The sequence below is a fragment of the Balaenoptera musculus genome, chromosome 16 (genome assembly GCF_009873245.2).
Source record: "Balaenoptera musculus isolate JJ_BM4_2016_0621 chromosome 16, mBalMus1.pri.v3, whole genome shotgun sequence".
Taxonomy (NCBI): Eukaryota; Metazoa; Chordata; class Mammalia; order Artiodactyla; family Balaenopteridae; genus Balaenoptera; species Balaenoptera musculus.
The window spans coordinates 50418301-50444764 of NC_045800.1; the positions used below are offsets into that span (position 1 = coordinate 50418301).

General features: G+C 40.2%; 1 protein-coding gene, 1 long non-coding RNA gene and 1 other non-coding gene across 5 annotated transcripts in view; 1 reads left to right on the forward strand and 2 right to left on the reverse strand.

The window, feature by feature from the left end:
* Positions 1–240: 240 nt before the first annotated feature.
* Positions 241–3737, reverse strand: LOC118882254. The gene is made up of 2 exons (XR_005016728.1): positions 3607–3737; positions 241–623 (listed from the first exon to the last, which is right to left on the reverse strand). It is a non-coding gene; the product is annotated as an uncharacterized LOC118882254 (long non-coding RNA).
* Positions 3738–3872: 135 nt separating this feature from the next.
* The window catches only part of WAPL (WAPL cohesin release factor), a 77983-nt gene continuing 55391 nt past the window's right edge, over positions 3873–26464 (forward strand). For 2 of the 3 annotated variants that reach the window (XM_036828188.1, XM_036828189.1), the window contains exons 1-2: positions 3873–4336; positions 7024–7544. In XM_036828188.1, the coding sequence (XP_036684083.1) occupies positions 7046–7544 (499 nt within the window). In that variant the 5' untranslated portion in view covers positions 3873–4336; positions 7024–7045. Of the gene's footprint in view, positions 4337–7023; positions 7545–20785; positions 20894–26464 lie in introns of those variants that run through there. The other variant, XM_036828190.1, reaches the window with a different exon arrangement.
* On the reverse strand, positions 16419–16525 carry LOC118883146. The gene has a single exon (XR_005016937.1). It is a non-coding gene; the product is annotated as a U6 spliceosomal RNA (small nuclear RNA).

Sequence of the window (26464 nt, forward strand, 5' to 3'; positions counted from 1 at the left end):
AAACACGCAAAATATGTGATATGTTGGATGAGGAGATAAATGCGCTGAAGAAAAATAAGGGGGGGAATAGTGAACATTTGAGAGTGGGTGTGTTACAATTTAAAATAGGCTAGTCAGGGGGAGATTAGTTGAAAAAGTCCTATCAGCCCAATATTCCTCGGAACACAGAGAAGGGTTGGGGAGAGTCAGAGGGATAAAGGCAGGGCGGGGCCCACATCTTGTAATACAACCACTACAATGTTAAGGGTATGATTTATAATTTTATTCCACATTCCATGAAAAGGAAAAATTTCCTCTAGCCGATGTGGTAATTTCTGACCTCTAGTTCTTGGAACTGAATTATATAAGTTGTAGTACATTTTACTACACATTATCAGAAAAAGACTGCATAGCTCTCTTTAGCAACTCCAGTTCTGACAGTTCCCATGTCTGGGCTAAAACAAAGGCACAACAACGGCAGAATAGATTCTTCTATTAGTTTTCTTTGTGGGATTTTCTTTTTCCAGCTAGAGTCCATCTGAGTGGAACTCAAGGTAGTGGGGATGCTGTGCTCCTCTAGGCAGCATACAGGGACAGCCTGCAGCATCAAAGGGTACACGCTTGCCTCAGATCCTTTTCAGTTTCTGAAATACATAAGAAATTTAATAGAAAAAAAATCAGACATCTGAGAGCTTTGCATAGCGGCATTCTAGCAAAGAAAAAAGCACCTACTGGGTGTGTATGTGCGCAGATTCAAATGAAGTGAAGAGAGCCAACCTAGGGGGTGGGGATGGGGAATGGGCAGGAGTATAAGCTGAGGGAACTAAGAAAACAAAAGCAATAAAATATAAAAAAACCCAAAAAGCTGCTTGCCCATGTGTTATCCACACTGGAATCCAGTTCACTCACTCTGGTATGGAACTCGGGGCCATGGCAAGGGAATGGGGTGGAGCCTTCAGAGCATTTGTTAGCCTCAGTGGAACCAGGGAGGTAAAGGGTAAAGTGGTGGTACAGCTTGCAGATCCACAGTCTGAACTTCCTCTAGCAGGGGCCCTGGAGTGGGCAGGCTCTCCTGTCTTTAGTGTGGGACACATGAGGGTGGAGAGCCCTAGCACAGCTCTTTTCAGTATTCATACACCAAGCTTCCACAGACTTAACACACAGACACAATTTATTTTTCAAATCATGTACTGGATTCAAGAAGATCTGAAAGTAATAATGGGTCCTGAATGCTTAAGAAAAAGTTTGATTTCCTCATTAGTTACAACACCTCGAGCAAATGCCAACGTCTCCATTGTCTCCATTACCTCACTCGTAAAATAAAGATAACAGGTAGAGATGCAAATGAAGACTTCCTCAAGAGCCTGATATCATATCTGATGCATAGTAGGTTCTTAATGTTCTCCCTCATCCTAACAAAAAGAATTAGATTACTGTCAAACGCTATGGGTATACTTTAAAACAGTACTTGTTAACCTTTAACATGTGGACCAATCACCTGGGGGAATCCTGTTAAAGTGCAGATTCTGATTCAGGGGAGTTGGGGAGGGGACAAGGATTCTTGCATTACCCAACAAGCTTCCAGTTTCTGACTATGCTGGGGGTCACTCTTGGAGTAGCAAGAATTTAACATTAAGTTCCACTACTTAACACAACTACCACACAAAAATCCTCAAAAGGAGCTTCACGGACTAGCTATTTCTTTAAAAATTTTACTTTTCCACTTCAGCTTCATGCAGAGTCACTGACCAAGCTAAGTCCCCAGCACCAGCCAGGCCAGGGCATAATGGGATTTGTGAGGGCATCATTTGGTCCCGGAGGGTTCACAGCACCCTTTTACAAAAAGATCCTGCAACTGTCTCCCCACCATTTTCAGCTTTTTGATCTTAGCCTTTGCCTCTGATGATAATTACCCCTTAATTAGCACCCACCACCATGTCATCTAAATAATTATAGTAAGTGCAGCTTGCACCTCTGCTGGCAGTCTTCAAACACACTGATAAAACGAGATCCTATGCCAATTTTTAAAAAGACAAAACTGACCCAAATAAAAGTCACATGCCGTGGAACACGCAGACTCATTACAACTTCCATTAGAATAAGCTACTTGAGTTGGTTTTGGAAAAAAAAAAAATTATATAGTGAAGCCCTAACCCCAATGTGAGGGCATTTGGAGGTAGGGCCTTTGGGAGGTTATAGTTTATGAGGGTAGAACCACTATATGAAGAGACACAAATGATCTCTCTCTACCATGTGAAGAAACAGCAAGAACGCAGCCATCTGCAAGCCAGGAAGAGAGTCCTCACCAGGAAGATAATCAACCTGCACCTTGATCTTGGACTTCCTAGCCTCCAGAATGTGAGAAATAAATTTCTACTGTTTAAGCCAAAAAAAAAAAAGAAAAAAGTTGGTTTTGAAACAATCAAGTATTGATATATTTGGTAAATGTAAATGTCGGAATGTAAATTTTGCAAGCAGTTGTGCAAAAGTAAAACAGTTCAGCCAGACTAAAATCCACTTTAAATTCCCGTTGGGAAGGGCTACAGGATGTCTGAACTATGTTTTCTGTTTGTAGCTGCCCGAATATATTGGAGGAGTTTGGTAACTTCCGGTGCATTAAAAGCAAATTGCCTTTTGTGGAGGAAGAGGCGGGCTTTTCAATTAGTAGTTTTCTAATTTCCCAGGTGGATCTCCATTCACCGCCCACCTAACAGCAGTGCCATCCGAGCCCAAAGAATCATGTACATCTCTTAGGAGGAACCAATTGTGCTACTATTAACGTGGTTTTCCCTCCGCAGCCTTAAAAACAAAAAAGGAAAACTAAAACTTTCCGAGTTTCTGAAGAGGTAATACATTGACACAGAAAAAACTTCGAACAGCACAAAATGGTGTATAAAGAAAAATAAATGATCTCCCATCATCTGCCACCTCCCTGTCCTCCCCAGAGGCAATCACTGGTTCATTAAATTTTTTATTATGGAAAATTTCAGATATATAGGTAGATCTATTGGAATGAGTCCGTGTATAACACAGCATCAGCAATGAAAAACACACCACTGGCTTGTTTTATTCTCCTTCCATCAGTTTTTGTAGGAGTTATTTTAAAATAAATCCCAGACACCGGATCATTTTATCTGTCAAAACTTTAAGTATTTCGTCTTTTTTTTTTTTCTTTCTCTCCTTCACATAACCACATTACTGTCATCACACCCAACAAGGTTAACGATAATTCCTTAATACCATCCACTATTCTCAGGGGTCACTTTTAACGGGTTCGGGACGGACAGATGGAGAAAGAACTACGAAGGTAAGGACCGAGGGGATACAGGTGGCACAATACAGAGCCGAGCCGACATCGCTCCAGGCCACGGCCGTGGATCGGGTGCCCAGTTCCCCGGGCCTCCCCGTTCCCGCTGTCATTAACTGCGCCGGGACAGCACCGGCCAGGACGGGTCGAGGGCCGCACGGAGCCGCGAGCTCCCAGCCTCCCGGCCGGCTCCCAGGAGGCGACCCCAGCAGGCCCGGCGCAGCTGTACAACCCACCGTCCCCAGACACCGGCGAGTCCCTGGAGGGGAAACGATTGACACAGCTGCCTGCACTGCGCCCCCGGCCCTCCCCCGTGGCACCTGCGTCTCCCGGCAGGACCAGGAGCTGGAACTGGCTCCGGAGCCCGGGCCGCCCGGGTCCGCCGCAACCTCTCCTCCCGCTGCCAGCTCCCGCGCCGAGCTCTCAGCACCGCGACTTCGAGGACTCGGACTACAACTCCCGTCGGGCCCCGCGGTCGGCCCAATGGCGGGCGCCGGAGCATGCGGGGCGCGGCGCCTGCGCGGCGGTTTGAGTAAGCAGCCGCGCGATTGGCTGCGGGGTCGGGCGGCCGCGCGGGGCCTGTGGGAAGCGGAGTGACGGAGCGAGCGGCTGTTGGAGGAAGGAGGTGGGGGCCGGGAGCGCAAATGGCGTTGAGATGGTTCAGGGCCCTGTTCAAACTCTAACGCTGACCATTCACCGACGGAAGCGGCGGCGCAGGAGGCGGCGGCGGCCCATCGGGGGCACGTAGCGGGCTCTGGTACCAGCTCCGGCGGCGGCGGCGGCAGCCAGGGAGGCCTAGGCCCGGGCCCGGCCGGCGGCGCTCGAGGTGGGGAGGGAAGTTGCGGTGCCGCCGCTCCTCCCCCCCTCCACCGGGTTTCCTATTTACCGAGAGCGGAGTCGCGGGTTCTGACGGTGGCGGAGCCCTTTGCTTCTCTTCGCTCACCAGCCGGCCCCGTTCTCCCGCGCGGGGCTCCGGCGCCCGCCCGTGGGCTGTTGGGAGCGGGAGAAGCGGAGGCGGCCCGAGGCTAAAGCACCCTCCAGGCGCCGAGGGTAAGTGAGGTCTCGGGTGGCTGCCTAGGCCCGGAGCTTGCCGAGGGTGGGGGAGGCAGGGGTCCGGGAGGGGGTGATGGAAGTCTCTGTATCTCACCCACCCGGCCTCTGAGGAAGTTGGGCAGGGGAACAATCTGAAGAACTCTTTTCCCCTTTATGCTGAGTTCTTTCGGGGGCTACGGCTGATTTAGTTCCCTCCCCAGGCGCGGTCAAGTGCGTTGGTTTCAGGCCGGAATTTTTTGCCGTCTTCCCTCCGCCCCTGGCCGCCACTGAGGCCTTCCACTGCCCTGGGGATTCGGTGGCAGAGGCTTCCGGGGCGTCGGAAGCAACATCCCTTTCCTGGGAGGTGGGGGTGGGGAGGAGAAAAGTTGCGTGAGCTTCCAGCGGGAGGGGGGCCGCCTCTCCCCGCCACCTCCTCGCGCACCGCCGCCCCCAGGTGAGGATTTCTGGGTGATGAGGTTTGGCTTTTCCGGCTTTCATTCCGTCGTGGAAGCCCCTAAGCCCTTGGAGATGTGAAAGACGCTGGATTTGCTTGGGGGTTAAGTGTGAGGACTTTTTATCCCAGCGCACTTCCCAGAAAATTCGACCTGGCTTTGGGCTGGGGCAAAGGCCCACCGACAGAAAAGACTTACTTGTGAATCATTCTTTCCTTTTTGGTTATGGTAATCTTTGGAGTTTGAAGCCTGAGCAAGACAGCCTGTGTTCTTGAAGTATACTGAAAATATAATGTCACATACGTCTACACACTTGTTTTTGAATTTCTGTGTACTTTACACTCGAGGCTTGGATAATGCCATCACAACAGTTTGTCTAGTGACTTAAAAAAAAAAAAAGACGTGGAAAACTGTAAAGACAGGCAAATGTAGGGGATATTGTATAATGAACTCCCATGTATTCATCTTTCAGATTCAACAGTTATTAACTCTAAACCAAATTTTTCTCATCTATGCACTTTCCATTCCACACCCTTTAAAGTTAGAGAATCACTGACATTATTGCATCAGTATTTCAGTATATATTTGTCAAAGACATGGGTTTTTTTAAAAAAACATAAGCATGATTTTCTTGTAACTTAAAATAATTCACTCCTTAATATCAAATATTCATCTGCACACTTTCAAGTTGTAACAGTGAATGCTTTATGGTTCTCAGACCACTTTTGCCATGAGTTTTTCTGGTATGGGCCTAAAGTAGCCCAAGTCTAGATTTTTGGTTTGGCCTTTAGTCAGCATTTTTAGGTAATTACCGTGTTAGTGTATCCAAAACATTCCAGCTTTGTTGGTGTATGTGTAAATGTAGATCTGTAGATCAGGGCTTTACATCCAAGGAGGAATGAAAAGAAATGACTTATTTTGTGTTTCTTGTAGCTGCCAAATATACTTAGTTTTTTTAGCTATACTTAACAAGAAAGACAAGATTTTTTAGTGTAAATCTACAGTAGAAGGGGAAATAGATTTCCCAAAGGAAAAAGTTTTGTGACATGTTAAAAGGTCTTCAAACAAATTACAAATTATTTTCTCTTAAAGCAGATGTGTATGATGACTAAATTAAGTATTATTTTGTCCAATTAAAATTGGCTTCTAACCAAAATATTAGAGGGGAAATTCCTTTACTGGATATATATATGCACACACACATATATATATCAAACTGAGTTTATAGGGATTCCCTATAAATTGGGAGAATTTAAGTTGATAAAGGGAAACATAAACTACAAATTAAAACTTTGAGAAGTATAGGTCAAAATATCATTCTGATTGTTGTATTGTGTAAGAAATGGATGAGGATTGATAGTGTTTAAGAAGTACTTTAACTTGTTTTAAAAATGTTTGACTCTTGATTTACTGTCCTGAAATATTTTTGTCCTAGTACTTAGTATGTAGATAAATCAGATGAATCAATTTATCCTATCTTCAAGCAAAGAGGAAAATAAAGTTACATGTTTCTATTGCTTCTTTTAATAATCCATGGACCAGTCAGTGTAATATGCTGGAGTTCACTAGCTCCAGCAAATGAGCACAGCACTATGGAGACAAGGAAGGTAGAAGAAATATGGTTTCGTGCACTAAGGGAGATGACCAAGTAAGGAATATTTTTCAAGTCATAGTTCATATTACATTAGACCAAAAATCAGGTTTTTAAGGATGGGTTAAAAGCTGCAGGTTCTAATATGTGAGAAAATAGCACCATTTTTCTGACTTTTTCCCCCTTATATGAGTAAGTACTCTGAAGTTTCGAAGAACTATATTTAGTCAATTATTTGACATCTCTAAAATCCTGAAAAAAATTAACATTTTGTGCTTAAGATTTTATATTAAGGGTAATTAACCTATTCAGATTATTTTTTATGGTAAAAGTGATATGAGAATAGTAAGTAGATTAATTTCAAACTTTTAAAGAAATCAGTGTTCCACTATAAGTTGGTTTTGTGAATGCTGTATTATAAATTGGTTAGTTGTTAGGCTTTCTTATTCTGAAAGTAGCATATGAATATGTATTCGTAAAAAAGATTAACAGAAGTATGTAGAGTAAAAAATGAGCCCCTCTCTTTATACTCCCTCCCCTTATTTATTTAACTGTTTTTAAAGATTTGTACCTTGAACGTGGAAAAGCCATATGGGGAGAAAAGCCATATTTACTTGTTAAATATTTGGTGATTATATATTTTCTTACTTTTTTTTCCACAGAGAATATGAAACAGGTGTCAAAATGACATCCAGATTTGGGAAAACATACAGTAGGAAAGGAGGAAATGGCAGTTCAAAGTTTGATGAAGTCTTTTCCAACAAACGGACCACCCTTAGCACAAAGTGGGGAGAGACCACATTTATGGCTAAATTAGGACAGAAGAGGCCCAATTTCAAACCGGATATCCAAGAAATTCCGAAGAAACCTAAGATGGAAGAAGAAGATACTGGAGATCCTTTTGGATTTGACAGTGATGATGAGTCTCTACCAGTTTCTTCAAAGAATTTAGCCCAGGGTAAAGGTTCCTCTTATTCAGAATCTAGTGAAGCTGCTCAGCTGGAAGAGGTCACTTCTGTACTTGAAACTAATAGCAAAATTAGTCATGTGATGGGTGAAGACAGTGTTGTATCTGATAAATGCTTACGTTTGGAGGATACTTTGCTTGGGAAAGAAAAGAGCACAAACCGTGTCTTAGACGATGATGCAAGCAGAAGTAGCTGTGCTAAATTAATGATTTCAGGTAAGTTTTGATTTTCTTTATTCTGAGCCAGGAGAGCTTTGTGTAAGCCATTTAGTTAAATGATTTTGATTTAGATTCTGAAATATTACACCTCTTGGGTTTTTTTTCTGCATTAATAATTAATGGGGGGCTTCCCTGGTGGCGCAGTGGTTGAGAATCTTCCTGCCAATGCAGGGGACACGGGTTCAAGCCCTGGCTGGGAAGATCCCACATGCCGCGGAGCAACTAAGCCCGTGAGCCACAACTACTGAGCCTGCGCATCTGGAGCCTGTGCTCTGCAACAAGAGAGGCCGTGATAGTGAGAGGCCCGCGCACCGCGATGAAGAGTGGCCCCCACTTGCCACAACTAGAGAAAGCCCTCGCACAGAAACGAAGACCCAACACAGCAAAAATAAATAAATAAATAAATTTAAAAAAAAATTAATGGGGACCAAAGATAATTTTGTAGAGGCGATTTAAGAAATTAAAGAAACCAATTAGGAGTTGAAATTTTACTTAAGCAACTTGGAAATTAATGTTTCCAGACTGTATTCACAGTACATTTTGGGAGTGATCTTTCATTAATCCTTAGCTCCAATTGCAGTAAGAAACATCTCTTTTTGTTGTGTTGGGATTGCACAGTATCTCATTTCTATTACTGTGGAGGATTTGGGTGGTTACTGATAATGAAACTGAGATGAGCATTTACAATGAGGATTAAGTTTAGGAGTGTTAGACTTTCTTCCAAAACTAGGAAGATTAAGGAAGTATGGAGTGGAAACAAAGAATTGAGCAAATTGAAATTAGTTTGGAGTCTGGTGCCAGTAGCAACTTGTATTAATAGATTTTCATCCACAAAACCAGTTGTATTTTTAAAATGTTAATTTGTAAACCTGGCATCTAGTGTTTGTTCTTAAAACAATGTATTTTATCAGTTGTACCCCTAACTCATTTTTGTAAAGGATTTAAGACTTACAATAATAAATGATAAAAAGTGCAATTAACTAAAAGACTGAAGAGCTTAGATTGGAGATGGCAAGGGAGACAGCCTGCGTGCCTTATCAGCAATAGGATAAGGATCGCACTGTGGTCTAAAACAAACCTTAGTTCTTGACTTCCTGGCAATATTTAGTGATAATAAAAGGTTACATAGAGACTTCCCTGGCAGTCCAGTGGTTAAGACTCCGCGCTTCCATTGCAAGGGGCTCGGGTTCGATCGCTGGTCAGGGAACTAAGATCCCCCTTGCTGCGCGGCCTTAAAAAAAAAGAAAAAATTACAGAGAGCTCATATTTTAAAAGGAGGTAAAGACAAAACTTTCCTATTTCTGAATTCTGGAGAGGAATTTGTCCTTTGGGGGCTTACTATAAGGCACCTCAAATACTTTGCCTCGCATAGTTTTACAAAAAATCCTGAACATTTTTCACTCTTTTTCTCACCCTTGGATGAGAGTGTGAGCCAGCTGTTACTGTCATGCCCTTGTCCTCTTGGTTAATTCTGATTTGGCTCTTCTTATCCTTTGCCTACATTTCTCCTGAAGCATTGTTCATAAATTAAGGTTAGGTTAAATTTTCATTAGAAAACAGAGCATAAAAGCTGTTTCCCAGATCAGCTCCTAAAAATGTATTCTAATCATAGAACCATTGAGCCAAAATGAACTTTAATTCAGCTTTCCTTGTTTTATAGATGAGACTCAAAAAGATTAATAGTCCAAGTGTGGGTAGTGGCAGAATTGGAATGAGATTCATTTATTGATTTTTTTCAAAACACGCACCTACTCTGTGTCCTTCACTGTGCCAGGCTCTGGGAATGCTGTTCCAGTCAGTTATCCAGTGTTCTAATCCTCAGTATAGGGCAGATAGGCTGGAGGAGGGAAGATGAGGCTGGGGAAGTGGTGAAACTGGTCAAGGTGTGCAGACACAAGCTTCCCCAAGTGCTGTCTTTGGAGGAGAGGGGGGCATCACTGGCAGGCAGAGGGTATCATCAATAGGATAAATGTTTACTTGCAGGGGGAACAGGAACTTGGAAGTGAAATATTCATAGGCAGCAATTGCTTATATAGTTTTGTTCATGTTACATCTATATATATCCAGAGTGCCATTTGAAGTTGTTCACTGGGAACTGGAAACATAATGTTCTGTAGAAATGAGGTATTAGCTTCCCAGTATAATGTAGCTAAATTGTAGTTCTGGTGCTGATACTGTGGACTGACTGGGAAGCCAAACTCCATTATAATGGGTTTGTGAGGGGAAAATATATACTAAAATAGAGAAAATAGATGTTCAAGAACATCTTGTTCCTCTTCCTTCTTTCTTCACAAGGCACCCTTAGTAGGAAGGGAATGGTGTAGCACTATAAATATTTCTTACTTTCTCCTCTCCCTCGCCCATCCAGAGCTGCAGCAACCCTGGTAGCTTGCTGTAGGATAAGAAGGGAACTTTGAAGGAGTGCTTTTAATTCTCATGGTCTTATCCTATCCCTAAGATGTAAAAGTTATTGTTCTTATAAACCCTTTATAAGTTCATGTTTATAAGTTGGTTATAGTTCTGAGAATACTTCTATACATTATGAGCTTCCTTTTTTGCCCGTCTTCTCTAAAATTTGGGCATTTCTCTGTGCCTAGACTCTTTTCTTGCATTATGTCTGTCAGATTGTCATTGCCTTTGCTATCGTTCAGAAAGCCTTCTGATTTTAGTTGAAGTTTAGAAATTCAAACCTAAGGTTTTGATAAAAGGAGTTTCTGTAAATCTAGAGTGGTTCCTAAACCTTTTTTGAATTAGAGATCTTTTGAGAATGATAAAATTTTGGACTTCAGATAAAAGTGCTGTACACCTATTTTGGTCTCAGAAATTCTTTGCAGGTCATGTACAGGAAATTTTATGATTATTCTGTTCAAAGTGCACAAGTCAGTTTCTTCGGTATCCTTCCAGTGGAATGTTCCTGCTCATTCATACCATTTTTGCTGCAGAATTATATCACATCAGTGAAAAGGACTTATCCAAGCTCAGACTTACTATATCATTTCTCCTGGCATTAAGTTTTAAAGTAGATCTCTTTATGGGGGAGTATGTGGTTAATTTTTAGGTACTATTAAAATTCTTTGTTTTAAATATTTTATACCAGATAGTGCTTTTTAAGATTGTGGCTTATTTGAAGAGGAAACCCAGAATGAGGTCATGATAAAATATGATGGTTGCTATTTTCCGAATAGATGCTTGGTGGGTAAGGGAACCAGAAGCAAGATTACAAACTGAATGAGAACTGCAGGGAAGGACTGAGTTGCTAAAACATCCTAACCTTGATTTAAGAAAAAAAACTTTTTAGTGTGGAACTTTCAGACACACAAAAATAGAATGTTAAAAAGAACGTCATGTGCCTGTTTTCTAGCTTCAACAGTTGTCAGTATATGGCAAATCTTGTTCCATCTATTGTACACACTAGTCTCTGCCTCCTGGATTTTATTTTATTTTTTAAATTTATTTATTTTATTTATTTATTTTTGGCTATGTTGGGTCTTTGTTGCTGAGCACAGGCTTTCTCTGGTTGGGTGAGCGGGGGCTACTCTTCATTGCGGTGCGCGGGCTTCTCATTGCGGTGGCTTCTGTTGTTGTGGAGCACGGGCTCTAGGTGTGCGGGCTCAGTAGTTGTGGTGCACGGGCTTGTTTGCTCCGCGGCATGTGGGATCTTCCCAGACAAGGGCTCGAACCTGTGTACCCTGCATTGGCAGGCAGATTCTTAGCCACTGTGCCACTAGGGAATTCCCTCTCTTGGATTATTTTAAAGCAGCTTCAGGATTTGTTATTTTATCTGTAGATACTTTAGTTGCAGTTATCATTAAAGCCAGTGAATCCTCAAACAGTGTGACACTTAAAAATGACTTTTAGCAGGACCTAAAACTTTGACCTTTTGAGAGATCTTGGAGTATTCTTATAAAGTTTGGAATCCAGGGCTATGTGCATTAGGGGTAAAAGAAAGCTTCTCTTGCCTTTTATATGCAGCTACTTCTATTTTCCATCTTTGTGCTTTCTGCTGCAGGTTTTTAATCTGGGCTCCAGAATAAAGTGTGTAAAGACTTGTATTTCTACTTGGCACACTTTCCTTGCTAGCCAGCTGGGATTCAGTCTACATATCCTGCCAAATATTGAGATAACTATGGCATAGGCTCTTAATTTGCATGACTGTCTTTGTAGCCAATAAAATTTTTTCCATTTGCTTAAAGCTGTACTGAGTATTTGTATAAGTTAGAGGGCCATTATTGTCAGGAAATTAGCAACTTTGATTTAGAACTGAAGATGGTTTTTAGAAAGGGAAATGAATTGTTCTAGTCCTGAAAGCTTAAAGTAGGCCAGGAACTTGTGACCTGAGAGATTGTCATCTACTCATTGGATAAAGTACAGGTGATTAATAAGGATTACTGAAGAATTCTGCAAGTATAGCATCAGCAAGAGTTACCTGCCTTCATTTAGATATTGAATGTATTTGTCATATAGAATATACTTGTCATACCTGAAATCAGCTTCTTTTAAGAGAAGAGGATAAGGGACTTCCCTGGTGGTCCAGTGGTTAAGACTCTGCACTTCCACTGCAGGGGGCACGGGTTTGATCCCTGGTCTGGGAACTAAGCTCCTGCAAGCTGCAAAGCTGGCCAAAAAAGAAAAAAAAAGAGAGAAGAGAAGATGCCTGTTGTTACTTTGTGCTAAGCCCTTTATATATCAGTTGCTCTTTAATCACAACTATTTAAGGCAGGCTTTATTCCCATTTTAGAGGGGGTAAAGCATAGTTCAGAGAAGTTGAATAACTTGAACTATTAAGTGGAAGATCTGAGAAACGTCCAAAGTGTTCTTTTCATACAGTGCTGCTGTATTCTGATGTGAGTGAACTTAATTTTATCATATTTAAAGCTTTATATTTAAAATAATAGACTGTCACTATACAGTGAGTTTTCTCTTGATGTTGGAAATAACTTTGACAACAAATTATGGATTATCTCTTGCCTCTGTTTAAGTAATTTGCTTTTTAATAAGAATAGAGGCCAAACTACCTATAATACTTACTGAAGAAAGCTGACCTTATTTTTATAGTTAATAGGTATCTTCTATTTGTTAATTTTTTGTTCTGTATGGAAATTTAACAATATGCAAATTCTGAGAGACACTGTAATTTCAAGTAAATACATTTTGTTTTAAAGTAGAGCTTTAGTTTCTTGTAAAGGAGTTTCTTTGTGAAAGGAGGTTCATTCTCAGGGTTTGAGCAGTAACACAAGTGCAGGTAATCACTAATAAGTTTCTTCTCAGATCCAGGTTGAATACCAGCCGTGAGCTGGTACAAGAAAACCGTAAGCATAGTCTCTGCCCTCTAGGGATGGAACTGTTGACTTCTGCTGGTTATGATAAATAACTATTTCTAAAACAATGGCAGCACATTTTTGTAATGTTTGTTGTTTTTCAGAGCATTTTCAACATGTATTCCATATTCTTAGAATTTAGAACAAGATGATGCACCGTATATTTTTATGGTTCAGCCCCTGACTCTTCAGGAAATAGTCCTCAACTTTTCCAGACCTCTGGTGGTAGAGGAGGATGAATATTTCATAAGTAGTTGTGGGGATGCCTTCCTTCCAACCGTCCAGCTATAATTTCAGTGTCTTCTGTATGCCGGGTGTTGGGTGTATGTCCATGAACAAGATCTTGCTTTTTCACATTCTAGTGGGCAAGATGGATTGAATAAAGAATAAGAGATTGCATAAAGACAAACATTTTCTGCAGAAAATGACAGAAAAATATAGGATGCTGTGAAATATATCATAGGCTAATTTACCTAGTCTGAGTGAGGCCTGGGGGCAAGACTGACATTTGACTTGAGACCTGCTGGTGCACTGGGAAAGGATAAAAGTGAACCTGCTTGGTGATGTGGGCTTTAAGGAAGGAGACATAAAGAATGAATCCCAGGTATCTAATGTGAGCAACTGAGTAGGTTGTAGTATCATTCATTGAGATAAGGGGACATTTATGAGGGGAAGTTCGTGAGTTCAGTTTTGGATACATTGAGTTTAAGATATTTGTGAGATATGTTCAAGAGGCAGCAGGATCTGCTGGTATGGAACTTAGATAAGAAGTCTTGGTTAGAGATGATAAATTTGCGACTCAGCATATAAATGTTATTTGAAAGTACAGGATTAGAAGTCATTACAGAGAATGTAAGGAAAAGTACTGAACTGTGAAGAACTTGCAATACTTAATGGATGGAGAGAAGAGGAAGAAAAACTAGATAAGGAAATTGAGTAGGAGAAGCTAGAGTACCTGAAGGAAAATCATGTGAGTGATATTTTATAGAATCCAACAGAAAAGTGTTTCATGAAGGATCTACTGAATTGGAATTCCTGCTGTAAAATCAATGAAAATGAGGACTGCAAAGCAGGCATTGGACTTTACAGCTTGGATAGAAGTGGTCTGAGCAGTGAGTACACAGCGAGGAAATGGGGTTGGCAAGTGTACACAACTTGTTAAAGATGTTAGAAGGAGAGAAGAAGAGGGGCAGCTAGAGATAAATGAGGGGTTCTGGAAGGTTTGATTATACAAGGGAACCTTGAAGCATAGGATCCAAAACCCAGGGGGAGAGTGGTCTTAGGAAAAGGGATGCTGCATTTCTTGGCTAGGAGGAAAGGTGGGTGAAAATGTGAGTTTAATGGGAAGATGGAAGATAAGGTGGTTTATGAACAAAAGCTTCTTTTTTTTTCTTTCTTTCTGTAAAGTGGCGAAAGAAGTCATCTCTGAAAGGGAGAAAGAAAAAAGAAGGGGTATGTGGTGGCTGGAGGGGAGGAGCAAAGGGTTCAAATAGATGTTGCAGAAAGTGGAGAAGGAGGGAGCTGTCTAGGGAGAAAGTAGAATTTCTGGACATTATTGATGCCTTAGTTGAAATTTGTATCACTGAAAACTCATGATTGCTGATCTCCCCATTGAGTATGTGTGTTTCCCCCTCTTCTTTAGTAGGCCCTATTAGCCAGAACCTGCACAAAATACAGAATATTGGATAGGATAATGAGAATTACCCTGGACTGGCATTTTGTCTGAGTAGATATGGAATGAACAGATAGAGAAGAAAGAATTTAGGTTATCAACCAGAGAGTGACTGAAATGATGGACTGTGCAGTTTAAAGTTTACTAACTGGACAGGGTGGGCGGGTAGGGGAAAGGAGAGAAGAGAGGTCAGTATACTGAGAGTCTTATTAAATAAAAGTCAAGAATAGGATTACTGGAACAAGCAAGTTGGATAGTTGGTAGTGATTAAAATATGGGTTATCTGATTTTAATATTTGAAAGTTGAAGCATTTTAGGACATGACAAGTTCCTGGATGAAACTGTGAACTGGTGGCTCAGATGGAATGTAGAAGACTGTTGATGGGAGAAGATTAAGGAACTGGGAGGTCAGGGGGTTGGAATTTGGTGGAATTCAGGATGATAGCGAAAGTGGCATGGAGGGGTAGATTGTAAATCTTCGTGTAAAATCCTTAAATGAAGAATAAGAGGTTGTTAGATAACAGATATGAGGAATATTAGAGGGTAACTAGCCAGGTGGCACAAGCCTCAAAGGAATGGGCTTTTATAAGATTGGGGAGTAGTAATAGTTGTATAAAGGGCAAGCCATCCTTCTCTGAGATACTAGAGGGCACTGCAGGAGAAGTAGTGTCCTTAGTCAGGTTTCAGTTAGGGCAAGGAGGTGATAGAGGGCATGACCCCCAGGTGGGTGTGAGTTTGCTGGTCACTGAGGCCTGAATACTCTGGACTTAAAAGGTACGGGGAGGTGGGGGCAGTGGGTTGTTGGATTAGGAGATGGGAAAGGAGTACAGGTACATTTTGAGTGTTAGAGTACAGGAGGAGGTAGATGACAAGATGTGTTTGCCCTCTCATACATATATTTTTAAAGTTTTCATCTTGATTTATCAGTCAAGGTCACACTTGGAAACATGGCGGGCCCCATTTAGGCTCAAACCTGGAGGGTTTTAGGCTATTTACAAAGGTGTGGGAGGAATGTTAGGGAAAGTCTAGCCTGGGTTAGCTGCAGTGAAGCTATTATCACCCAGTTTCACAGGGGCAAGCGATTAATTTAGCCGCTTAGAGGCCACCTTAAGAAGAGCAGTATCCTTCTGTTGAAGGGACCTCCTAAGGAGGGTGCTTGAGGAGGATAAAGTATTTGAACCTAACTCTGCTCCTTCCCTCCTCTGTCCTGAGGCTCCTCATAGATGGAACCCAATGGAAGCCTGAGGGTAAGGAAACTTTATTACAGGTCAGCCTCCCAGGGCTGAGATCAGGGTGGAGAGTAGATCTGGAAGGGCAAGTAGAAGATAACTGGTGCAGTATCTTAAAAAAAAAAAAACAAAACTGTGGAAATGTACACAATTAGGTAATCATTATCAAGATAGAGACTATTTCCCTCATGTCAAAAGTTCTCTCATGCTCCTTTGTGGTGGGTCCCTTCTCCCACCACCAACCCTGGCATCTACTGATCTGTTTTCTGTCCCTGCAGCCTTGTTTTTTCCAAAATTTCATATACCTGAGGTCATACAGTATGTAGCAGTTTCAGTCTGGCTTTTTTCATTTAGCATAATGCTTTTGAGAGTATTCCACGTTGTTGCATGTATCAGTTTTTTTTTTTAAACATCTTTATTGGAGTATAATTGCTTTACAATGGTGTGTTAGTTTCTGCTTTATAACAAAGTGAATCAGTTATACATATACATATGTCCCCAGATCTCTTCCCTGTTGCATCTCCCTCCCTCCCACCCTCCCTGTCCCACCCCTCTAGGTGGTCACAAAGCACCGAGCTGATCTCCCTGTGCTATGCGGCTGCTTCCCACTAGCTATCTATTTTACGTTTGGTAGTGTATATATGTCCATGCCAAAAATATGGAACGCTTCACAAATTTGCGTGTCATCCTTGTGCAGGGGCCATGCTAGTCTTCTCTGTATCGTTCCAGTTTTAGTATCTGTGCTGCCGAAGCAAGCACTGTTTCAGTATTTTTATTGTTGACTAGTATTCCATTGTACGTACCACAATCCATTCACTAGTTGAAGGACATTTGGGTTTTCAGTTTTTGGCAATTATGAATGAAGTTGCTTACAATTCCATTTAGGTTTTTGTGTAGAGATATGTCCACATTCCTCTTGGGGTACGTACCTAGGTGTGGATTGCTGGTCACAAAAATATTGAAATGCTTGCAAAGGATATACATTTTCTGTAAAATAATAATATAATTTCCTGTAAATATTGACATTTTAAAATAAAACTGACATGCAATAGGTATCATAGTGATTTCTTTAACTTTTTATTGTAAAAAAAAACACAGATACAGAAAATCACACAATATAATAAAATATCTAGAAATACATGTTTTGCTTTAGTGAATTATTATAGGAGCAACACTGTTGTAACCACCACCCACATCAAGGAACAGAATAGTGCCAGCCACTCCAGAAGCTCTTCCTGTGTCCCCTCCTTCACCTCAAAGTAATTGCTATCCTGTCTTTTATTGTAATCACCTTCTTGCTTACAAATACATAAGTATTTGCTGTTCACTTTCGTACATTAAAAAAAATAAAAGAACAAGTTTTTCTTTAACAGCCAGAAGACTTACAGCACCCTTTATCCTTTTTGAAATTGTATTTCTATCCCACTTCCCCTTTAGAATTTGATCCTAATGAATATGTTTTTTTTTTTTTTTTTTTTTTTGGCTGCTTTGGGTCTTTGTTGCTGCACGCAGGCTTTCTCTAGTTGCGGCGAGCGGGGGCTACTCTTCGTTGCGGTGCACAGGCTTCTCATTGCGGTGGCTTCTCTTGTTGCGACACGCGGGCCCTAGGGTGCACGGGCTTCAGTAGTTGTGGCGTGTGGGCTCAGTAGTTGTGGCTCATGGGCTCTAGAGTGCAGGCTCAGTAGTTGTTGGAGCACGGGCTTAGTTGCTCTACGGCATGTGGGATCTTCCCAGACCAGGGATCGAACCTGTGTCCCCTGCATTGGCAGGCGGATTCTTAACCACTGCGCCACCAGGGAAGTCCCTGAATATGTTTTTTAATGGTCATCTTTTCATAATTCTTTGTACAAAAATATGTGTATAAATTTAAATGTAAACTTTTAAGAATTTTCTGTGATTCTGATGCTTTAAGTATTTAAAAATTCTTCTAGATTAAGTTATGACCACAATGATTAGTGTATAATTGATCAAATGTGATTGCTGTGAGTCTTAAAGGCAAAGTTTATTGGAAATACACCTCTTAATGATATGCGTGGTGCCTTTTTTCAATTAGCTCATGTATATGTGGATGAATATTGTTGCTAGAATTACGAAGTCTTTGGCATCAACCTATTCCTTTTTTTTTTTTTAATTAATAAATTTATTTTTATTTTTGGCTGTGTTAGGTCTTCGTTTCCGTGCGAGGGCTTTCTCTAGTTGCGGCAAGCGGGGGCCACTCTTCATTGCGGTGCGCGGGCCTCTCACTATCGCGGCCTCTCTTGTTGCGGAGCACAGGCTCCAGACGCGCAGGCTCAGTAGTTGTGGCTCACGGGCCTAGTTGCTCCGCGGCATGTGGGATCTTCCCAGACCAGGGCTCGAACCCGTGTCCCCTGCATTGACAGGCAGATTCTCAACCACTGCGCCACCCGGGAAGTCCCTATTCCTATTTTTTAATACATGTAAATATTGGGATACCATATTGACAAAAATAAGAATGGAGAGAGTTTTGCTATGGTAGTTTCTATTTGGAAAGCAATAATTGGAACCACCTGACATGCAAAGGATTTGTTACCAAGACATTAGAGTTACTCAGTTATTAAGCACAGAAACTAATAATGTATCACATTATTTCTTTATAGGTCATGCCAGAGTAGGAGCAGTGTATCATAGATTAGGGGTAGGTGAGGGATATGCCATTATTTGTAACATGGGAGAAGAATGATTAATCCCAGATGGGTTGGTAGATCAGTTTTTGGACCAGAGTACATGAGGAAGATGGGGATTTAGAAATGAATGTCCCTAAAACTTAATTGTGCCTGTATATGTTTTGGAAGGTCTTTGTGTAACTCCAGGGGTCTGTGTATCTAGTTTGAAGAGTTAATTGTCAGGGTGGCCTACTGTTTGAGTATTGGCTTGGGTATGTGGGTGTGTTCCCTGTTCTTCTGCAAGGGTGGGCAGAGTTAGGCAGCTTGAGCAGGAGGCCACAGGAGCAGACAAGCTTCTTGGTGTGTGGGTGGGCAATGGCAGTGGGCAGTAAGGCTCTCCATGGGCTGTTGTTAATGAGGACTGAGGGGAAGTTGAGTTGACTTGGACTGCTCTGTGTAGTGGGCCCAGCTGAATGCTGCTTTTGAAGTTTTTTTGGCCATGCTGTGCGGCATGCAGGATGTTAAGTCCCCTGACTAGGGATTGAACCCGTGCCTCCTGCGGTAGAAGCGCAGATTTTTAACCACTGGACCACCAGGGAAGTCCCTGAAGTTGTTTTATATTTACTGTTTTATCTTTAAAATTACATGTTGGCTTTGTGTTTGATAGGTATGCTTTATAAAATATAAAAACATTTTAAATTACCACTTGAAATGCTTAACTTTTTAAGTACTTTTTACCTTCCAGATCTTTGAGTAAAACTGACCCACTGAAGATGATGTGCCATGTTTTTCCTGTGACTTTTTAAGTGCCCTTGATAGATAGCCACATACCTTCGCTGACAGTGAAAAATCAGTTCCCTTTCACAGAAGCAAGTGCTGTTAACAATTTCTTATATATACTTTCATAATCTTTAATATGCACAGCATGTAAATCTATGTATCCTTAAAAACAAACACATAAATGGGAGCATGATATATATCTGTGTATACTGTGTGTGTATAGTGTATTGTGCCTTAAAAAACACGGAAAAATCTTTAAGATGTACACATCAGTATTTATAAATCTACCTTGTTCTTTTTTAGCAGCTTCATGGTTTTCCATTATATGGATGTACCATACTTAAGTCCCTTAGGAGTAGTTTGGCTGTTTCTAGTCATTTGCTATTACAAATAAATGCTACTTGGAACATCATTCTACTTATGTTTTTGAGAGTCATGTCAGTATCGTGGCAGAAGATGTTTCTAGAAGTTGAAACATCTAGAATTGAAAAAGAATATACATTTAAATATTCAATTGATATTACCAAATTTCCCACTAACAGTGTGGCTTTTTTTTCCTAGCATATCATTCTGTCGAACTTTGGACTTTGTCTAGCTGAAAGTAGAAAAAAAATGTTTTGTTTATTTTGGGGATTTAATTTTTTCTGCTTTAGAATATATACATCTTTATGTTTTAAAAATATCTGCACATGGTACAAAATGATAGTGGTTAGTTAAAAGCTTCCCAGCCCCTTTCTCCAGTTGTCCCAGTTCCTCTTGGCGTGATCGACCATTCATAATTTTGTTACCCTTTCTGACATATGCTGTGCACCTACAAGCAATACAAACAGTTACATATACGTGTGTGTATTTAGATCTGCAAAATGATAACGTGTTGTTTTGTACCTTGCTTTTTCACTTAATATATCTTGGGAATAATTCTATGTCAGTATATGAAAGTTTTCTTTCTGGCCTCCCTCCCTTTTTTATTTAAAAATACTGCTGCATGGTGTGTCAATTTACCTATGTTTTGTAATTTCTTAACCAGTTCCTTGTAGATGTCAGACCTTTGGGTTGCTTCCAGTGTTTTTGTTTTCTTTAAAAAGTTGCTTTATTTTTCAGACAATAAACACCACTTAACTATGTGGCTGTCAACTGTCTACAAACTGAAATCTACCGTCCCTCATCTGCAGAATGGGATACAGCTTCACATTTCCTTACCTGAAACCTTTGGGGCCAGATTTATCTTGAAATTGGGATTATTTTGGAATTTAGGAAGTGTATGTATTTTACATTAACACCCGTCAGGGACTAGGTAGCACTCTAATCAAGACAGCTGTTTCTTCAGAAAAAGAAAATACTATCAGTAGCCTCACTTAGGTGAGGTCAGGTTTTGCTTCAAAATGCATTATGAGAAAACTTTGTTTTCAGAGCTTTTTAGATGTTAGAATTGTGGATAAAAGCTTGTGAACTTGTAATAGTACCTACATCAGATGGTTGCTAAGAGATCAAACGAATTAATAGATGGAAAGTATTTAGGACAGTACTAGTAAAACAACTTTGTTTTACTTTCTTCTTCCAGCTTTATTGAGATATAATTATATAACGTGTACTCTGATTTTTAATTGTGAATGAAATTGAGTGTCTTTTCATAAGTTATTAATTCTATTTCTTTTTCTATTGATTGCTTTTATGTGTCTCTACCTGCTTCTTCTGCTGGGACGTTCATTGGACTTATCGATGTGTAAGAATTCTTAGTATATATATATTTTTTCATAGAAATCTTTTAAATTAATTAATTAGTTTATTTTTGTCTGCGCTGGGTCATCATTGCTGCGCACGGGCTTTCTCTAGTTGTGGCGAGAGGGGGCTACTCTTCATTGCGGTACGCGGGCTTCTCATTGCGGTGACTTCTCTTGTTGCAGAGCACAGGCTCTAGGCACGCGGGCTTCAGTAGTTGTGGCATGCAGGCTTCAGTAGTTGTGGCTCGCGGCCTCTAGAGCGCAGGCTCGGTAGTTGTGGTGCACGGGATTAGCTGCCCTGCGGCATGTGGGATCTTCCCGGACCAGGGCTCGAACCCTTGTCCCCTGCACTGGCAGGCGGATTCTTAATCACTGCACCACCAGGGAAGCCCTGAATTCTTAGTATATTAAGGAAATCAGCCTTTTGCGTTTCCTTCATGACTAATGATCATTTTTCATGTACTTATTTGGTAACAGTGTAGTTTCTTTGGTGACGTCTGCTCACATTTTTTTGCTCAGTTTTAATCGGGTTGTTTATTTTCTCACTGAATTTTAAGAGTTCTTTATTCTGGGTACAAGTATTGTATCAGACATATTTATTGCAGACATTTTCTCTGACTCTGTGGCTTGTCTTTGCATTCTCTTAACAGTGTTTTTTGCAGAGCAGAAGTTACTGGTTTTGATGAAGCCCCATTTTATCAAATACTTCTTTTATGACAAGGGAGTACACTCTCCTCCCTAGGCATCCCCTTCATTGGACGGCTCTAATTGATTTGTTAAAGAAAATATTTATTTATTTATTTATTTATTTATTTAGCTGCGCCAGGTCTTAGTTGTGGCACACAGGATCTACATTACAGCGTGTGGGATCTTCAGTTGCGGCATGCAGGATCTTTTAGTTGCGGCCTGTGGGCTCTTAGTTGAGGCATGTGGGATCTAGTTCCCTGACCAAGGATTGAACCCGGTCCTCCTGCGTTGGGAGCGCAGAGTCTTAACCACTGGACCACCAGGGAAGTCCCTCTAATTGACCTTTAATGCTCATCAGTCCTTTTAGTTTCTGTGACTTTGAATGATTTCTACACATTGAATAAGTTTGTTCTCTCTTTGCATGACAGCCACTCAGATTAGAGGCAGCTTGCCATGTAATGGTGGCACATCCCCCCTGCCTCACAAATTAAACTTTTCTCGTTACCTCAACTGTATTTCATGGGTCATGGTCTCCAAAGCCACTTCTCTGTCATCTGTACAGTCTCCTTAGAAGTCAAAGGTTTTTGTTTAAATTTAGTATTTAGCACATCAGGTGATACTCATTGCAATTTGCCCAACACATTAGATTTTTACCTCTTCATCTCATCTAGACCTCTTATATTAATGTGGGTTAAGATGGTTTATCTGTTTTAGTATTTCAATTTTCAGCAGCCACCACTAGAGGTAGTTAATATGTATTAGAATTTGGTATGGTTCTTTTTATAAGATCTCTTGGTCATTGGTTTAATTGGCAGCCTTTGTCATCATTGGCCTCTCTGGGCTGCCTTTTCTTCATCTCTATAATGATGGGTTTAGTGAAAAGTGAAAGGAAATATCTTCATTTTCTTCTAAGAAGGGTGAAGGTAGTATATATGCTGTTTGTATATACAGACTAGCATACAGTTATACAGGGGTGTGTGTGTATCCAGCTTCAATAAACATCAATTCGTAGTCAGTCTTATTTCATTTTTATTACCACCTACTCCCTTTCAACAGTGGATTATTTTGAAGCAAATTCCAGACACTGTATTTCGTACATAAATATAATTCTTTAACAGCTCAGCACTCCAAAAAAAGATAACTGTAGGACCACTGTTACAGTTTAAGGTACTTAATATGTACCTTTGTTAATTTTTACTTTTTGTTTTTGTTTTTTTTTGTTAATTTTTACTTTTAAGGCTTTTGAATAGACTATTTATAGACAATATAAAATTCAAGAGGTATGGAAGACTTTCCCTTTATCCTTCTGTCATCCCTTTCCCTAAGGGCAACCATATCTGTAGACCTGCCTCATTCTTTTTAACAGCTATATAGTATTCAGACATGTGGTTGTATGATAATTTAATTAGTTCTTTATTGATAGGTATTTGTATTGTTTATGAAAACAGAAATCAGGAAACAATGTTGTAGTGAGTTTCCTTGTTACTTATGTTATTCATACTCATGGAGAGTTATTTGTAGAGTAAATAAAACAGCTTGCTTCAGGGTCAGTCTATTTCTTTCATATGTACATTTTTAATTTTAAAAAGTATTACCAAATTGCTCTCTGTAGTGATTGTACTAAGATATACTCCTACAGAAATGTAGTTTTATTTATTTTTATTGCTCTGCAGTATTTCTTTGTATTAATAGACCACTTTTGATTGTACTGTTAATGGATATTTATATTTCTTTGTTTTGGAATGATGTTGTCATAAGTGTACTTCCCTTACGTTGAATTACGTGGAATTGCTAATACTTGATTATTTTAAAAGTGGAAGTTTTGTATGGTTAAGTTTAATAAGTCGTTTAGTGCATGTATGCATACATTTCTTTTAGGTAAGTACTTTGAAGTGGAATTTCTGGGTCATAGGGTAACTGTTACGTTTAGCTTTTGTAGATAATGCCAGAGTGGTTGTTCCCATTTCCATTCTGAACAGTTGAAGTTGCTTTACCTCCTCCGCAATACTTGGCATTGTGAATTATAACTCTCTCGGTGGTTGTTTAGTAGCATCTCATTATGGTTTCAGTTGCATCTTCCTAATAACCAATGAATGTCAATGCCTTTTAATATATTTATATTTTATATGTTTATTGAATATCCTTTTTTATCAAGTGACTGGTCAAGTCTCTTGATCATTTTTCTATTTTAAATTTTTATCGGGTGTCTTATTGAGTTGGGGCATTCTTTACATAGTTGTAATCAACCCCCAGCCCTGACCCGGCCACACACACACACACACACACACACACACACACACACACACACACACACACACTCTCACTCTCCTTCTCTCTCTCTCTGGTATGGTAGTTCTCTTAAATAGCATTTTTTGGTGTGTGTGTGTGTGTTTTAATCTTTTCTTTTTTTTTTTTTTTTTTTTTGGCTGCGCTGAAGCATGCGGGATCTTAGTTCCCTGACCAGGGATCGAACCTATGTCCCCTGCAGTGGAAGTGTGGAGTCTTAACCACTGGACTGCCAGGGAATTCCCTAAATAGTGGTTTTTTAATGGACATTTAATTTTGATGAAATTTCTTTTGCTTTATGGTTAAAGATAAAAGATGTTCCAGTACACGTTATTGAATAATCCTTCCCATAGAGATTTGAAATTCTGCAATTAACATATACTGATTTCCCACAGCTATTTTGCTCCTTCTTTTGTCCTTTGCCAATTAAAAAATATATTTTGGAGTGTTTGAAAACCTGCTAAAGTTATAGATACTCTCCCTGAAAAATGTGTGCACAGGCATTTTTTTTCACACAGTGTCACAAGATTTGCAGATCCCATGAAATCATTCATAAATCTCTGATCAAACCTCCCTTCCCACTTTTTAAATACTTCAGAGTTCACTTTACGCATGGAAGCCTTAAATTATCCCACCTGATTATTTTCCTGTATAAAACCATATATACTCATGTTATTGCAGGTACTGATGTGTTTTTATTTTTAAGGGAATCTTCTGTTTACTTTCAAAATTAAGAATCTTAAGGGAATAATAGGCATTTAATTAATCTTTAATGTGAGGTTGCGTACTGTTTTTTAGATAAGCAGAATGAGGCTTAGAGAGGAAATACGACTTGCCAAATTTTTACACGTCTAGTTATTGTCTTAGCTGTGTGGTTCAATACCATGTTTCTCAAATTCCACGTAGCCTTTATTATGCTAAATTCTCTCCCTTGTGTAATACCGAATATACAAAAGATTGAGTACCTATCCAGTGATACTAAAATCTAGTGATATTAAAAAGCATTTATTAAGTAACTTTGCAGATGGTGCTAGGCTAAGTCTTCTGCTGAAAACTTTCTACATATCCAATCTTCACCCTTTAGACTGAGGAAGAACAGTAGGCCTTAGAATGTAGTTTTGGATTCCTTGCTTGAAGCTGATAGACACGGGACCTAAGGGAATATTGATGAACATACAGGTTAAATTCCACTGAGAAATGTCTCACTAAAAGATTATTAAAAATATATGCTATATTGTGGCAGAGTTGTAACAGCTGTGATAATTTGCATTTGTGTGATGCTCTGTAACCTGCATATATCCTTAGATACATCTTCTTTTATCTTCTTTTATCTGTTCAACTTGCCCTTGAGACAGATTTTATTAGCTCATTTTTTCAGATGAAGAAATTGTCCCAACTTCTTTTTTTTTTTAATGTTTATTTTATTTTATTTTTGGCTGCGTCAGGGCTTAGTTGCGGCACGTGGGATCCTCCGCTCTGGCCTGTGGGCTCCTTCGCTCTGGCCTGTGGGTTCCTTGTTGTGGTGCATGGGCTCCAGAGCGCATGGGCTCTGTAGTTGTGGTGCATGGGCTCTCTAGTTTTGGCCTGCGTGCTCAGTAGTTGCAGTGTGCAGGCTTAGTTGCCCCGCAGCATGTGGGATCTTAGTTTCCTGACCAGGGATTGAACCCGAGTCCCCTGCATTGGAAGGTGGATTCTTAACCACTGGACCACCAGGGAAGTCCCTGTCCCAAGTTAAGGTGACTTGCCTAAGGTCATTTTAGCCACTAAGTGGCAGAGCTGGCACTCATCTGTTTAACTCCTAAACTGTTATCTTTGCTAGAAATACATTTCTGTTTATATAGCTGGTTTAGATTAAAACAGAGTAAATACTGATATTTATCTTCTCTGTTTAAAAAAAAAGAGGCGCGGGGGCGTACCAGGTTGGACATTTGAGCAAAGATAGATGAGTATGCTTCCTTGCTAAGGTGGTGTGAGTGAGCCTTGTTGGCATACAGAAAAGGGTTTAGCCACCTAAGAACTGGAAATAAAGATTTCCAAGTAGAAATGTTGCAGAAGCCCTGAAGTGTCTCAGTAAAAGCCATTTTAAAAGAAAAAAAAACCAACTCATTTTTGTTTCCCCTCCCCGCCCTTGATGTTTTGAGATATAAAGTGAGTTTATCTGACAAGGAAGCTGGGATGTTTGAGGAAGGAGGGCAGTTGAAAGTAATTGCTATTTTGCATTTTAGGACAAGATAGCCTTGCTTTCTCTTCTGAAGGTATAGTTAAGAATATTTCTTGAAGACCTAAATGATGAAGGACTGTAGAAAGCATTTATTTTATATATCAGAATACTGTTGTGGAAAACTTAGATAGCTTTCCTTGTGCAGAACTCTTTGTTGATTAAATTAGTTTTTATCTATGCAGTGTATTTCTGAAGTTTAAAAATTATATAATATACTTTAATAATTCATCTGTAGGATTATTTATGCTATATAATTGAATACATGAATAAATTGTATTTACTAGTGACATAACTTTTAGTGACAAAACTTCTTTCTCTGAGGCTCTTTATTACTCTTTGCACTTAAATTTATAAGGTATACTCACAACAGAGCTAGATT